The 17,313-nt window shown below is 39.0% G+C and overlaps 1 protein-coding gene across 2 annotated transcripts in view; it reads right to left on the bottom strand.

The window, feature by feature from the left end:
- Window positions 1-14,166: 14,166 nt before the first annotated feature.
- MYOM2 (myomesin 2) overlaps window positions 14,167-17,313 on the bottom strand; it is an 81,631-nt gene continuing 78,484 nt past the window's right edge. For both annotated transcript variants that reach the window (XM_065632692.1, XM_065632693.1), the window contains one exon: window positions 14,167-15,240. In XM_065632692.1, coding sequence (XP_065488764.1) covers window positions 14,905-15,240 — 336 coding nt within the window. In that variant the 3' untranslated portion in view covers window positions 14,167-14,904. The remainder of the gene's footprint in view (window positions 15,241-17,313) is intronic.

Here is a 17,313-nt window from a genome sequence, read left to right as displayed (position 1 = left end):
GATCTGTCTTAATGTGAGTTCAATTCAGACTAATCTTCATTTTTACAAAATGACTTCTATAATATTATTTTATTCAAAAAGTATGAAAAATAAAGGCTTGTATTTTTCTTGTCAGGAGCAGAGATATTATGTGACAATTATGTTAATAAGCATATAGAAATTTGCTTTAGTGTAGCACAAGCACAAGCAGAAGCTGCAACAATGAAAAGGACAGCACATTTGGTTGGATAAAGAAGCTTATTTATGAGTTCCTGGCTAAAGATAACAGTTCTGCCATTAAAATCATACATGGCATTATTGTATGTTGCAGTAAGTAAATTATTATGTGAATATGATCAAGAAGGCTTCTTGCACACATAAGCTAGTTACTGTGCCTGGAAATCAGACCCCTGTATAAAGGAAAGCTTTGGGCTTGGTTTTAAGCAGGTTCTTTTGTGATAAATCTTGGTTGTCACATCATTTTAATTACAGGTGAAGGCAAAATTCATCTCACTGTATTCATACATAATTAACTATCAGCCAAATACCTTCAGGTTTATGAAAAATTACAACCTAGGAATGCTCACCTCACAGCCTCTGGGGCTTCATGTGGCCTATCAGAAAAACTAACCCAGCGTATATCTGCTTTCAGCATCCCTCCCTTCGGGCAGTTCAGTAGCAATCAAGGAGTAGGAAGAGTTAAGTCTAATAAATGGATTTGCTTCTGTCATGCCATGAGGGAAGAATCACAAGGAAAAATGGTGTTGTGGTTGTAACAAGGACAGTTCTTGTGGCCTAAAGAGAGCTGTCCCCACTCCGTGCTACCTCCAAGGGAAAAGGCTCCATAGCAGCTAATTCCAGCTTACTCCAGTGGAAACAGCCCACTCCTGGATGCTTTTCTTTGGGCACACCTGGGGAAGCTACACTTGTGAATGACGTGGACAGAATAAGCCCAGTTATCCTGGGAAGTGTTAAATGCACTTGACTTTCCTCCTTTTCTCTGCACCAAAGGGTAAATTCTTCTATTTGCTACCTTCAAATTTTTCTGCATCACCACCAGGTTAGAAATGAATTCTTATGTTTTAAATTAAAACTGAGATACTCACATCAGTCTAGGACTTTGAGTCTAAATTATGTTGTGGTGCGGTAGAAATTGCAACTGTTGGCAACATTGCATCTCATTGATGGATCTGGAGGTTTTTTTGTAGAAGTTGTAACACCATTCAGCCATGATTTTTACCAGAAATTCAAATGTTATAATAAAAACAATGAACACTTATATTTTTAATATGATTGTTCCATAGCTTTTTTTAAATTTGTCCTGTATCATAAACACCACTTGAAAGATAAACCATTCTACTACTAAAATGCAAAATGAATTAATGAGACATAGTACTGTAAACTCTCTTTGATTTTCATCAGCCTTTTTCATTATCAAGGGAGTGCAATATCAAATTAGTTTAACTTCTTGACTCGCAAGAGAACACGAAGAGCTCACAAATTTAGATTCTCCTGCAATAATGTTTTTGTGCCAGGATTAAATATGAATGACCAGTTGATTGATAAGCAGAATTAGCATGGGCAAGTAAAGTCCTTGTGGACCAAACCTTCCCAGTGCCCAAGAACATGTTACTTAGTATGACCTGGTTTATTTCACCCATACGACAACCCTGTGACTCGAAATCTCAACAAGGACTTGCATCCAACTCAATATCATTAATGATCCCAATCTCTGAATGCAAACACAGCTGTATCTTGTCAGATATCTTTTACACTGGGAAAACCTTCATCTCTCCTCCCCAGTAAGTGAGAAAAGACATCTAATTAAACTTTTCCTTTTGGTTACTTATCATTGTTATTGTATTGTGATGACACAGTCACTTATTCTCTTGTTCAAGACCTTGTCCATAAATTCGTGAGCCGAAGAAAGAATTAAGGTTTCAATTAATATCAAAAGACTATATGGGACTGGAAGTGCTTTATTTTCAAGGCAGGAAGAAAATAAATTGACCAGCCTGAACAAAAAAAACCCCACAAACTAAGTTGACCAGTAATTGTTAAATAACTTGTGATTTAACTAATGTGTAACTATTCAGAAAGACCATTTGTCCCAATTGCTGTTGAAAGCTGTGCCCCATATGTTAATGGATTCTTGTTGAAAATTAGCTACTTGCTTCCAATTTGAATTCTGCTGTCTTCAACTAGGTTCCTAATACCTAGTTTTGAATGTTTATCAGTCATGCTTCAAGCAACAGAATGAGGGCAGAACTTCAGTACTGCTGACATTTTTACACATTACTTTTTGACGCCTGCTTTCATGAATGCTGCATCATACAAGACAGAGAATCATCTAATTGTTTCTAGAGGTGTACATGCTGTAGCTCCTATGAAAAACTTATCCCTCTAGGGAGAGACGCCTCAGGGAGAAATTGAGCTTTTATAGTGGATCGGTCACTGCGTAGAGGTGCTCAACTTCTTTCATTTGTTCATTTAATTTCTTCTTTAAATGTTAACAGGTGTGATAAGCTATTATATAAAACATCTATTTTTATCGGGTTGTGTTGTCAGAGCTTCCCACATTCCCACTTGTTAATTTTACTCCAACTCACAACTTCAGTTCTTTCAAGAAAGTCTCTCTTGCCTGTGATGTTTCTTTCATTATATTTCTTGTGCCTGCAGTGTGCTACCTTTTCTCTGCTATCCAGTCCTCTTCACTCTGGTTTTCCGGGAAGAGTTTAAACAGTGGTCTGTTAAAGCTTTTCCCTATAAAATGTACTTCCAGTGAATGACGGTTAAGATGTTGCCATTCTGGGTTGAATAGGAATATTGCAGCAGTTGTTATAAGCTTCTCAAATGTGATTCATACTATAAAAGAGTTTATGCACTCAAACAAATCTTAGTATTAAAAAAAAATTGATACTTGTGTCCCATCTGGGATTAGCCACTAAAAGAAAATTTTAAAAATGGAAAATAAGAGCTATGTGAACTTGCTTACTGTTTCTCTTCCAGATTAGGTGTCAGTTCATAATTTAGGCATTTAGCATTATTATTCAGGAAAATAAAGAAATCTGACAAGGCAGGGCTTCAAAATCAGAAAATGGCACTTAAAATATACAAATCTGTTTCGTGCAAATGCAGTGCTGCTACTCTTCACACAATAGCTCATGGCCATAATGGCAAGGTAGTGAAAACAAAAGAAAACCTTGAAAACAAAGTACTGCTACAGGTGAGAAAAATATACGCTAGATCCTTGGGAGTTGTTTTATACCACGCCAGAAGTGCAAGAGATTCATAAACATTAAGAGTATGGCAACAATGTGCCACTGGAGCTGGATGTGGAGAACCAGGGACACATCAGTGAAACTGGCAGGCCACAGTATCTCTTATTATTTTTTCTGTTAAAGATTTTGGCTTTGCAAAACCAAAGCAGAAAGCTATGTGCATCTCGATGGATGAAATCACTGCAGAGAGATTACTGATATCTGTGCAGTTCCTGCTCTGCCCTGTTTGAGATCCATCCCACTGCCAGTCAACCAGAAAACAGCATTTAATCAGATTGTGTAGCCAAAATATAAACTTTCTTTTCTCGGTAGTTTTGTTATTAGTATTTGGACAGCTGGTAAGGAGAAGAAACTCCTCAAACTAAAGAATACTCCTCAAACTAAAGAATACCCCTCAGATAGAAGAAAGTGTCCCACTTCTCATCATGAATAACAATTTTAAGTATTAAGCTTAACAGGTCCAGTGTTGCATAGAGAGAAGGGGAGAGGTTTAACTACCAGAAAGTTTCAGATCAAGATTTTGCAAGTTTGTCTTGAGGATATGGTCACAGACTTTCATTTATTTATTTAGAATCATGTAGCTCATCTCCTTAATGAGCTTGGTAGCCTTCACATGTAGAAGGTCAGAGCTTTGCAGGGATGTATCTGTCATAACTAAAAGAACAACTGTTACATTCATCTGATCAGTTTGAACCTTCTTGTGCAGCTCAATCACACATCTCTGCTTCTGATGCCAGTGTCTTCTGCCACCTAACACTTTCAGCAAACTGAAACGCTGTCACTCCCACTATAAATCTCCTCAGATAGCCATGGCTATACCCACTACCGATCTTCTTCTCAAGTTGCAAGCTCAGTTAAATGTTTAACTCCTCTCTTTCCTCTCTGCATGCTCTGGTTGGTGTTATTGCCGAGACTTGCTTTACTATCTCCGAGTAGGTACCTTTCCATATCATTCTGGCTTGTGGTCTGACATGGTCTTTTCCAATTACAGCAGCATCCTTCCTCCAGTTTCTCACTAGTGTCTCTCGTTCTATCACTCTGTCCTATTGCTTAGTTCTTTTAATTCTCCTGAATTTCAGCCCTTTTACCCCACCCACCTGCCATACTCCCTGAAAAGCTGCCACCAATAGTAATTGTGGCTAATCAACAGAAAGCTTCGTAAAATGTACTAACCTAAGATACAGAGAGATGTGCATGATCCCAGCCACTGGAGAGAAATGCATGTCATCCATCCCAAGCTTTTGCCCTGTTACTGCTTTTGTCTTCCTATCCAGCTGTGTCACATTTCACTATTGCCTGTTCCATACACACAGCTGGGTATGCATCTCAGCCTGCAGTCTGCTTCCCCTCTCTCTCATGCTGTCTCTTATAGTTTCAAAACTCTCCTCTTTCCCCGCTATTGTCTGTTTTGCAGCCAAGCCAGTTTGCCCACAATCAGATGCTCTCTGAAGCTGTTCTCTTCCCTCCCTCTACCAGCTGCCCCCAGCATCTCTGCAGTCCCCCTTCCCCTCTCCTCCCGGGGCTCCCTGCAGTCCCAAGCTTCCCACAACCATATCCCCACACTTGCTCTGCACCAGCAACAGCCAGGTCCCTCTTCCCACCCTGCCTGAATCCAGCAGGAGGAAGAAAATAGATGCTCTTCACTGCAGCATCTAGTTAGGAGGAGAGAACACGCTACCTCTGGCATCCCAGAGGGGTCACCTCAGGGAAAGAGCAAGCTGCTGCCGGCTGGAGCATGACCTGTGCACACAGAACCATCAGAGACTTTTACCTCTAGGAAATCTCTACTCATGTGCAAACTACAATTTACCAACTCGGCCAAATTTAGACACATTTTCAAGAGGATGGCAAGAGGCAGTTTTCTTCTGCAGATCTCCTTTCCTGATCCTCTCTATTCAATCTCAAGACAAATTTCAAGGCCATGTTCCAAATGTCGGGGAGATTGAAAAGAGAGAGTTTTGAAAGGGCTTTAGTCTTTATAAAATGGTTAATAAACACCTTTTGCAGATATACTTGATATAGTATGTAACGTATAGGCACATAGGTGTATATATTACCTATGTGCATATATGTAATTTCATGAAAATACTTTTTAAAAAGCAGGATATTTAAAATTAGCACAGTTAAAGAATTAGCAACAATAAAAATAACACAGGAGTTTGCTTTTATTTTTTCATAAAACATATGTATTACCTGTGTATACATTATACTAACACTATAGATTATTCTGCATGATGAATTGAAAGAAGATATTAAATCGTCATTTTTGCTACATTTTTCCCTTTCTCTTAGTTCAGGCAATGAATATAGACCAGCCAATTATTATTCTGTCTGTGTTTCTAGTCAGCGCTAGTTGCTTTGGCACAAACCCAGTTTTGCATTATTTGAGTTGCAAACACTGCAGAGATCTGTTTATCTGTTGATCCAAAATACCTGAATGCAGTGGGGATGTTCAGAGAATGAGAATGTACCAGTGGTCTTAGGTTTTGCAGTCCTTGCAGAAACATTATTACAAAACACATACTTCAGGCATATTTGATATAAACAGAATCAGAGTTTTTTCAGTGTTGTTTTAGACTTAGTTTTCCTTTCTTCAATTAGGAATTTTAAATTAAAATATTCTGCATGTGAATTTTTTATTTGACAGCTGTTTATTCACAATAGTTTGCCCTGAATGTTAATAGCACAGAGATGTTTAGGACACGCGTGCTCCCACTCCCTCTGCTATCCCATCTTTCCATCTTCTTTAAAGGACGATGGAAAAGGGTAAGAATTATTTGCATTAAATAGTGTAAGCGACCCAGTATAGGCAAAGAATTAGGCTATATTCTGTAAAAATAGAAAATTAAGTTAGTTTTTGGTCCATATCAGTACCGTAATTTTGTTTTCCTACTAATTTTTGACATTTCTCTTGGGACAATGAATGGCCTAATTCAAGCCTCTGGAAATCCACGAATGCCTCCCTTGAATTCAGTGACTCCACTTCCTACCATCTGTGAGGAAACTGAGTTACATCCTGCATTTCTTCACTCTCTAGCAGATCCATGGACTTCTCTGCACTTGTCATGGATTTCCAGGTACTTGTTCAAGCATGAGAACAGGTCCCTTGTGATAAATGATGTCTATCAAACTTATGTTTGTGATTCAGCAAAGAAGGAAATGGTCAAGGAAAGGCTGACTTTGCATGGAAGACAAAACACTTGAAAGAATAAATAAATTGAATAGGAAGTCAATTGAGGTTTGGGAATGCTTGAAAAAAAAATCAAAGTTTAGGTGTGAGCTCAATGTAGGTGACTTCAAGTCAAGCACGAGATAACAATCAAAGCCCTCTGACAAGTACATGTTTGGTTTTTTGTGTTTGGTTTGGTTTTTGTTTTTTGGAATTCTTTTGGCAATGAAACTATGTGGTCTTTCTATCCATTATATTCTCTTTTTTCCATTATCTGGTCCCAGAGAACTCCTGCTTAAAGAGAATAAACACAAAGGGATGCCTGTGTGCCAAGGTTTTTGTTGTCTCAAATAATTTTGATAGACTATGATGAAAAAAGGCTCAAGCTATAAAATTAGAATATATCCAAAGAAAGTGTTGGGAACAAATGTTCTTCCTACAGTCAGCACTTACCAACTCCTCTACATCTTTGAACAGATCCTAAGGAACTGAGAACCTTCAAGGAAATGTCTAGAGATGTCCAGCTGCAGAAGGCAGTTTTTCTACATTTTGCACTTTCACAACAGATATTTGTAAAGCTGAGAAATAAGTAAGAAACCCTAATGTAGCAACCCAAACACCAAGATACAAGATCACCTGAAAGAATAAAGATGAATATAAGCAAGCTGCCAATCCTGAAATGCCTGTAGAGTGTCTATAATTACAGCCTGAGGCCTCAGGAGGAGACTTGGGAGCACGGTTACTGCAAAGTCATTGAGCTATGGCATTTTCAATTAAAACCTGTCACACCCAAAGGGACTGTGCTCAGGTGGAAGAGGAATTACTGTGTTCTTCATAATGAAACAGCCCTATCAGTTCGCGTTTTGGCATGGGACGGACACAAGGCCTGACCAGAGACCATCAGAGATTATCATGCGGAACTCTCAAAGTGATGGAAATTCTATTTGAGTCTTCAGTACCATGAGGTAAGGATAAGGTTCTGAGAAGGGAAATCATGGTTAATTAAATGGACTGTAATACAGGTACTTGATTATACAGGAGACAGAAAGGTCTGCAAGAGATACTCTCTGATTTGTGATGGGACACTTCAGGCAGTCGCAACAGGATAGAACACAGAGTTACTTCGGGTGAGTACGCCTGAAAAGAATACGATCCATAGGAATTTAGCTGCCTGAATCCAGTAAAAAGAGAGCTATGCATGTAAAACATGATTGTGTTCAAAGGGAACACAAAAGCAGGTTTAAGACCTGGTGACAAAGTGAAATAGGTCTGATGTCACGCTTGGAGAAAAAAGACACATCCAAGGCAGCCAGGAAGCCCACTGACCAGGCATAAATACCAAACAGACTGGAGCAGCAGTGGGTATGTGCCAATATAAGGAGAAAGGTCTCACGAGAGCCCAACCTGTTCCTGAAAGGTCAGAACATAACCTTTAACAGCAAAAGCTGCCACAGGTGTTTACTGTATGTGACCAGGAGGTCTGTCTAAAAGCCAAGAAGAAAATCAGGAAGTTTAAGGTCTAAGCCTGTAAAGTGCTATATACATTACAGAGGAGTTCAAGTACTAATTTGCCAGTTAATCATAACCCATCAGTGGCAGATGATGATAAAAAAGCATCACGGACAGGAAATGGTCAACATCCAGAAATGCTGGCTTCAGCTATCAGCAATACAGGGACACATAAGCTGCCGAACCAAACATTTTATTTTCATTAGGATAGGTTTGCTTGCTGAAAGTGTTTATGAGAACAGCAGGCCACATAGGCTCAATTATTTACTTACTAACAGAACACTGGGTCTTGACGCTGCCACATACACATTTCATATGGCTACTGATGCTTGGACATTTTAGTTACAACCTCTGCCAGTAAATTAACTAGTGCTAAGCCATCAGCACTGAACTTCATTAGCTAGTACTTTTATTTCTTCAGGCTGACCTTAGCAGAGTTTTGGTGCAGGTCAACTTACATGCTTCGAAGCACCTCCCGACCTGAAGTTAGGATGGGTAAATACTCTCTCCAGTGGGCAGTTCAGATAACATCAGACTGAGGTGGATGCTGGAAGAGGTTCGTGTAATACGTAGAGTATGTTGGCCTAAGGACTAGATAACCAAGCCTGGCACTGTTTTATTTACTGATACAGATTCTGCCGTTAAAGTAGTATAGGAAGACAGAAGACTGAATGACAGAGGAACACAGATCATACCAAGAAACCACAAAGTCTAGAGAGTAACAGACTTGAATAGAAAGATAACTGGGAACTAGGTAGTGACAACCAGAAGGCAAAAGTAGAGGTCAATACCAGGACCAGGAGGATTCAGAGCTTTGGCCAGTCACTGAGCTGCCTTAGGCACACTGGAAGAACTTCAGCATATGAGAACCACAGAATTGTGCTTCTCCAGCCAGGAGTGCCTGGCCAGCACGACAGAGAAACTGCACATGAGACATGTCTAAAGGACTTAGCAAAAACTGACCATGAAAGGCTTACAGCACCTATTCATGGAGGTGTTGCCACGGAATGACGGCATTGAGAGGAGCAAAGACAGAAACAAGTCCCACACTAACAGAAACACCACAACAAATGAAAAACTGGGATGAAGAGTTACATGTTTAAAAGAATAGAAGGCCTAACACAATATCTTGTTAAGGCCAAATCATTAGAGTCGACTATGAGTTGGAACCAGTTGGCAACTGGAAGTCAGCAAATGCTTACACAGAGATTTCAAAATAACGTGGATATGAAGAGAAGGCAGCAAAGACTACAAAATACAAGAGTTCAGTAGAAGAAGCCAGCGTGTAAAAACATAGCAAAAATTCCAATTATGAAGCATCTCTGTAAATAGATCTTTTAACTAAAGAGCTAATTAATTTAGAGAAAAGTGTTGCAGAATTTATCACACGTAGCTTCAAACGTCAGCCATGTAGAACTCTCCCATTCGACCTGGTTATACTAAGCTTTCTTTACAGTCAGTGGAAAGAACAGACATCATTCATCTCACTTATTTGAAACACCTGCTTTAGAATGACACGACTTGTGCCCTACTAGTACTTGTGTCTCTCCATTTTCTAAGAAGGGAGTTTCAGTGATTAGCTCAGATGGAGACATCTGCATGTGGCCTCATAACTCCCAGCCAGGGAGTCGTCTTGTGTTTTACCTCCCATTAAGCACCATGCAGGAGGCTGATTGCCATTTTCATATGTGGAAGGCATTTTTTCCCAGACAGCAAAATTGGCACACGACTATGTGGGATTCTTTTTCACATATTATCTTGCAATCAGGAGGGCTGGCTTTTGGGTTGATTTACAATTGTCGGTTTGGCTTTTAGTGCACTTCTTCCTTCAAAACGGTCCAGTGGAGGTCACTAAGTCAGCAGACTAAAATTTTGATCATTATTTTTACCATGATTCAAAATGGTAAAGAGCTACACTGGCTTTGCCTTTAACAGAAGTTGTAGCTCTTTCCGTCTACCTCTCTTCTACATGCTGTGTGCACCAACTCATCAGATGGATAATGGCTTCCCGCAGAGGTCCTCGGCAGGGTGGAGGGCAAATTCTCTCTTGGGGGACACTGGTGCCTGATGAAATCTGCATGTGACAACCCTGCTGGATAGGTTAAGTTACCAGGGGAAAGGCTTTAGCTGTAGCCATTAACCATATACTTCTAATTGCAGTAGGTTGTCTTAAGTCTCTTTTTTCTTTCAGACTCTTGGCTGTGCAATATTAGTGTAACAGAGGAGCAACAATAACAGAAAATGAAGTTACATTAACTTAAAAAAGGAGACAAGTTTATTACAAGGTAACAGTCCTTTAATGCACCCACACAAAGTTCAAATGTTCATAAAGGAAATTACGTGAGGTCAAATGTGCTATTTTTAAAATATAACAATCTGATAAACCTTGAGCTAATACCCAAGGACAAAGCTCGTACTGAGTTACTGCACATTCCAATGAGGAATGAAATATTAATATAGAAGGCTACTGGTAGTTTCTTGCAGGTCTTGACATCACTGAATCTTGCAGTGGCAGCGCTGAGAGCCAGACCCTGCACTCTTTGCTCCCAAACCTCCCATTAATTTCAAATGGAATCATATCTGTGTAAAGACTGAACAAAAATTCTAGGGCATGGGTCTTGCAGAATTACAAACAGTGTTTTGAAAACCCATGGAAGCTGTTAAGCCTGAGATGCTCACCTTTAGATCTCAAATTCAAATCTCCCTTTGAAAATATAGTCGATATGCTGTGAGTTTCATATTCTAAGGAGAAACTTGTTGTAACATGAGTCTTGCAATATTTTACAAGGCATGCTTAACCTCTTAATGCGCGTCATGCAAAGATTAAGAGGTAGCATTATTGCTTGCAAAATCACCTGCTATTTCCGGGAAACAGTCATTTGCTGGACCTGTCCTTGTCACTGGCATAAGTATAATGCTTTTAATAATCTCCCATTCCCTAAGTGACGTGTTTGCATCAAAATGATGGATATGCTATAGCTGGCAGAATTTTTTAAGATCTGTTCATTTCTATCTTGTTCTTCTGGTGCCATCTAGAGGTTTTATTCTTAATTCTACAAAACAGAAAATAAAGTGCTTTATTATATTTCTAAAGCTTCCTTTAAAAACTGTCTGTGCATTAACATCGCTTAGGGTCCTATTATCACTGAACCTCTGTCTCCATACAAGAGCAGATTAATGAAGTGTGCACAAGTTTTTGAGCTGCGGGATGCAAGTGAACCTTATGAGCTGGGGAAAGATTTACACTAGAGGCAAATATTGTCATAAAAAAAAATCTTTTCCTCATAAAAAGCACCTGTAAATTGGCCTTAGGAGGAATTTTCATAGAACTTGTTTTCAAGAACATAAACAGTAACATATCAAAGCTGATTCAAAGGAAGCAGGTGCTTGGAGAAAAGGCAGCCTTGCCAGGCTTGTAGCAGAATGCCAACATGACGGACACAGCCACGGCTTTGGCCCATCAGCACAACTGGCTGACATCTGCCTCCCGTGACAAGTCGATGATGCTCTATTTCACGCTAGCACTGCCTAGAAGAGCACAACATGAAACTCAGGCAACAAAAAACTCGCTAGCATGACAGAAAATCATTCTTGTAGAAGCATTTCTTCTTAAAGATAACAGAAATTTTTAATTCACTGTAATGGACCCCCAGATTTGTAAAAATAGCAGTCTAGATTCAGACCCAGTATAAATGGGTCATACTCCCTTGGTCTTAGTATGGGTAGGCTCATTTGGCATCAGATCTTCTCCAGCAAATCCCATTTTCTTCTCTTCCCCTTCAAAATGTTTATTAATTAAGCTAATGCTGACACCAAGTCTGTGAAGGGTGTGTGCAAATGCTAATATGCCTCATCATGTATTCCATCTGACTTGATTACCAGAGCATCCGATTTGTCCCTCTAATATCCATCCAATTGTATTGTCCCTCCAGGCGACTAAATGCATGTTCACTCTGAAAAAAATAGTCCCTTTTAAACAGAGCTGGCCAGCTAGCACTGATAACAAGCTTTTTAAATGTGTACGGAAGAATCAAAGGTACACTGAACACTGAAAAATGTGAAACGGTTTATATGAAGTCCTTAGCCTTTTGAATACAATGTTCCTGTGAATGATAATTTCTGTACTTCAGCAGAGGATTAACTGTCATAATAAATTATTTCTGTTTGCCTGGAAGGAAATAAGTGAAGCTTGCTTAACTAAGGAGGCCAGCTAAAGGTACAACCGAGATGAGACTAACCTTGTCTCCTGTGCCCAAGGATACCTCTGAAAAGCTGCCATAACATGCAATAATTTGATAGTCTCAGCTAAAATTAACCTGGGTACTGTAGAAGGAGATAAGAATAATATTAAATTCTTGCTGATACTCACTTTGTATTCTATGGAGACTGGCTCTGATGTTTTGTGAGCCTGCATAGTAAGATTCTGAAAACCTTAAAGGCCTTTAATAAGAAATTAGAATAGAACAGAAGAAAATTTGAGTTATTTTATTGAGATTTGCTGAAGTTCTTGTGATGACAGCTTAATTTTGAAATATTTTTCTTGCTTTGATAGATATTTGGAGGATAAATCCTTGTTTTGCTTTGTATCCTAAAATCTCCTAATTAGACTACATCACAGCAAGACTCCTTGAGTCTTTCACCCTCTCAGACGCTTTCATTCAATGACCAAACACAGAATGTGGTTCCATAGCCACAAGAAATTTTCACCCAAATGAAGCATTTTTAATCACAGTCCAATGCAATTCCTGGCTGTTTACACTGTGCCTAAATACAAACTCACTGTTCATTGGCTCTAAGTACACAAATCTTTCAAAAAGCTGTTTATTTAAAATCAAAATATCTTTTAATACAGTGTGATTAATGACTATTTCCTTTCCAGAGCTGGTCTATTGCTTTTATCGTGACTACTCACGTATATCAATGAGCTGCAAAGGAGGCTTGCAGTCTGTCTTACTTGAGGAATCTGAAACTACAATGAAGCTATCCTCCTCATTATCTGTTCAAACCATCAGGTTCTTAAATAGCCTGCATTACCAGACTCTCAATCCTTCCTTCAGTACTGAAAACTAAGATAAAGTACAAGGAAGGGAGAAAACCTCTCAAATCTAGCATTTCACATGCTCAATTGAGAAGTAGAAGGCCTGGGTCTAGTTTCTTTTTGTGCCTGTTTACCTATTCAGACAAAGTAGAAAAGGATAAATAGAAGCAGCACTTCCAGACACAGGGGAGACTGGAGATTAGTGCACTGCTTTGGTGGTCAGAGATACAGGTTCAAATCCCAATGGATGGATAGGAGGGGGAAGGAGAATGTGGCTGTCCTGTCTCCCAGATGAGTGCTCCAGCCTACCGGTTGTAAATTGGCTTCTCATTTCCTCTGCTTTTCACCTGTCTCAAAAATAAAACATTTTTTGAATCAAGCGAAGTATTTATTTGCCAGACAAAACAATGGAAGGGGGAAAAAAAAAAAAAGAAAAAAAGAAAAAAAGGAAAAAACCTCTGACATTAAATTTACTATGAAACTGTTCATTTTCCTGGGAGGGGGGGGGTCAGTTTATCTGCTGGAAAAAAAACATATATTTCCATATTTTCCACAGTTTAACTCAGAGGATGTCAGAGATTTAGCACTGGCTTTCAGCTGTGACCCCAAACACAAGTTACAGTCCCAGTGCTTGTGCCCCACAGTTTTATCCAGTTTCTTCAGTGAAGATTTTGCAGAGTGCCATCCCTCCTGTCCAGCCCTCCTCTGAGCCCCGCTGTCTCCCACAATGCTTCCTTTTCCTCACATTTATCCTACAGACTGGGAGAAGTCACGAGAGACAAGGACTGAATCCCAGCTGTTTGTATCACCAGTGTTACTTACCATTAGAAGAACTCTGCTGGAAGTAGGTTAGAAAACTACAAAGGTTCATCTAGGTAGATAAATGGACTTTCATTGAATAGGGAACCTGATCTGAAAAAAACAGGGCTGCAAATACTCAGTCATGTATTTTATGACAGATATGCAAGTAATCTCACTGAAAATGTTTCATGATAAGCAAGTATTGAAATCTTTGCCTAGCAGAACATCACCCAGGGAAGAGTTCTGTTGTTCATTTTGGACAGAGTAGAATCAAAGAGATAATTATCTTAAGTGACTGAATTGTATACGTCTTTTGGTACCAGTTTAAGCTTGCATCTTGACCTGTATTGTAGCGAGTAAAATTAATGTCACAAGTGCCACCCAGTGACTGTGATTAAGCATAATTTGCATTCTTTATTGAAAGTCGATAGTCTACATGCTACCAGCTGTGAAACTGCGCAATAAGCAATAATTAAACAATGAAAGAGAGTAAACACAACTAGTTAGGTTTGATTTGGAGCAGTGAGTAGCAAAGGTGACTTTAAAAGTTTTATTAGCACAAAGCAAGAAAATCAAAATACAACCATGTGACCTATGCTTCAATGAGAAAACATTAAACATTTGTAAAAGTCTACTAAAGTCACACTATAAAATAACAGTATCACTACTAAATAGATACTACCCACTAGACTTACATGATCAGAGGCTTCAAAGCCAAACGGACTGTGTGTGTAGCAAAGCAGGAACCATCTCTGAATATGTATATAAGTGCAATTCACTGCCTTTACTGATAGAATGTTTGTTCTCAGAGTGTTGTTGGGTTGTTTTGGTTTTTTGCAGAGGGTAAGGGAGGGTGGAAGTGGAAGTTTACTGTAGGTTTCTACAGTTGCCATTGCATATGGAAACCTATGGCAGGCATTTGGCTTTTTGCTATTTGCGAGTCCCACCCTATTACACGTATTCAAACTGAGATTGTTGCAAATGTGTACAGCACCATAGCACAGCTACCTCCCTAAAGCATACTCCTAAAAGCTCTGTTTCTCTTTGGACATTACCAATCAGTTAGGTGTGGGAGTACCTCAACTCATGTATTCTATGATTTTGTTTGTCAAAGGTAGTGTCAAGCTTTACTTACTGGATGTTGCCTCAGGTTTGAGGACTTCTTCTGATGGTGGTATTGGCCTGGGTTTAGCAAGCTGGCCAGGCTTAATTTCAGGCATTTTTTCACCATGTCTGTAAACACTTACAGTAACATCCACTGTTTCCCCACCATATTTGTTCTTGACATGGATGCTATATTTGCCTGAGTCTTCTGAGGTCACTCCCTTGATTGTTAAACTGGCGTATTTCCCTTGTTCCAGTGAAAATGCATAGTGCTCGTTAGGTTCAAAGGCCTTGTCATTCTTGAACCAAACCACTTCAGGGTCAGGATTTCCAAATACAGTACAGGTCAGATTCAGAGTCTGAGGGAGGAAAAAAGAAGTAGTTTTGAGGGTTAGTCAGATTTGTTTAACCAGAATATTCTCAGTATTGCTTTCAGGCACATCTTATTCCTAGTTAATTCAAGTAAGACAGATATCATGTTCCTGTGGACTGAAAAGTAGAGTTCCTAATATTTTTTTTATTATTATTTAATCTTTTAACCGTCTTACCAGTGACTGTGATGCAGTAATAGCCTCAGGGTAACAGTGTCTGAAGATGGTAAGTTGGACTGTCATTGCAGTCCTGCCTGCAGGAGACTCCTGACAACCCATTAGTCTGACATGAGGTTCAGGCAATGATAGGTTTAAAAACATCCTTGAAGTTTCCCTGTACACAGCAGGGAGGAGAACTGAGAAAATCTTTTCTGACCAAGGCCTCCTGAGGTTACTGCTTGAGATGATTACAAGAAAAAAATCACTTTAAAATAGAGTACATAACAGGAATCATTGCACGTTGATTCCAGGTGCTGCTGACTAGTAAAATGGAAATATTTCATGAAGACTAAATAATACATAAATGTTGTAAAAGTGTCACATGCATGTACAGCATATTCAGAGAATAGCTGAAATGACCTAGTGGGCCATAGTGGCAGTTCAGGTATTTCCCAAGGTCGGAACTGAGATTGAAGAAGCCCATAAAATTTTCATGATCATTCTTCCAAATTTTTATATAGTTACTGCTGAACCTCATTTTGACGACCCTAAGTTTATGTATGTAAACTTTATGTATTTAAGTACAGTGATGACATAATAAATGAAATAATCATTTGAGAAGTTGCATTGATTTGCGCCTACTTTGTCCACCTTTTCTTGAAACTCATTCTGTCCAAAATCCTGCCCTAAATGGTTAAAAGTCACATTAAGAATTTCATATATACACCATTGTGTTAGGGAAAAACAAACAAACAAACAATCCAAACCAAAAAAACCCAAACAAACAAAAAACGACATCTGATAGTTTCTACCAGAATGGTTCCTTATATTCTCTCCCCTCCATATTTCCCTTCAGGTTTTGCCAAATCCTGACCCAAAGGGAGCAGAGGAAGTCTGCCTGTGTGCACACATGCATGTTTTTGTGCGGAGTTTTTCTTGAATTATGATGACAGAATAGGTGTGATATAACTCAGAGAAAAATATAAAACAGGAGGAAAGTTTAAGTGATCGAAAGTGCCATATGTTCACAAACGAAGCAGTCTCGCATACTACATGCCTCTGAAGTCAGAGGGGAATGTTGAAGGAAGATTCACATGCCCCAGTACAACCTAGTGACAACCTAAATGTGTGAGTTTCCTATAGGATGTACAGTTAACTAATAGCCTATAGGAACTAACCTTACTATAAAATACTTAAAGGAGTGTGATGCAAACACAAAACTAAAATGTTGGTAAATCAAAGAAATGTCTAATAGCATGAGTCTAAATCTTACTGTCCTTTCCATAACTCAGGCAACATTTCATGACTATTGCCCTCAAAAGTGACCTCATTTAAGAGGAATTAATAATTAATTCATAACAATTAATCAAGTCTTAATAAGTTAATACTAAAAACTTACCAGAGAACAGATATATTCCACAGTCATTTTAGATCATTTGGGCCTGTTCTACTTTATTAAATTACAGATGTGACCTGAAATCATTTACGCTCTCTTAAGAAGCACCGGTAAATCTTTGTCTTATGTGCATATGTTTGTGTGGTTATACCATTCCACTGAATGAGGAAAACTGTTCACTCTTCTTTTTTTTGTACAGCTAACTTCTCACACTTGTACTTACAAAACTCTTGCACAGTACCTGTGCACATTTAATTTAGAGGTGATTTTAAAGTTTCGCTTCCTTGTGATCCATGATGTTTTGCCTGATTTCAGGAATCAGAGCTTTCCTCTTCGTGCATTCAGTTATTTAATCCTCACACAATTAGATGTCCTTTGAAGCCCTTTACTTCCGGAAACACGCTACATAGTATTTCCTTAATTTAAGGTTGTACCTTTTAGGGCATGATTGTATGAGAAAACTGCAGCTAGTCTGTCCATGCAGTCAGGGGTGACTTCACCAAGCT

Source organism: Caloenas nicobarica, chromosome 3 (genome assembly GCF_036013445.1).
Source record: "Caloenas nicobarica isolate bCalNic1 chromosome 3, bCalNic1.hap1, whole genome shotgun sequence".
In the NCBI taxonomy this organism is placed as follows: domain Eukaryota; kingdom Metazoa; phylum Chordata; class Aves; order Columbiformes; family Columbidae; genus Caloenas; species Caloenas nicobarica.
Note: the sequence above shows the minus strand (reverse complement) of the source record. Positions and strands in the feature narration are given on the sequence as shown.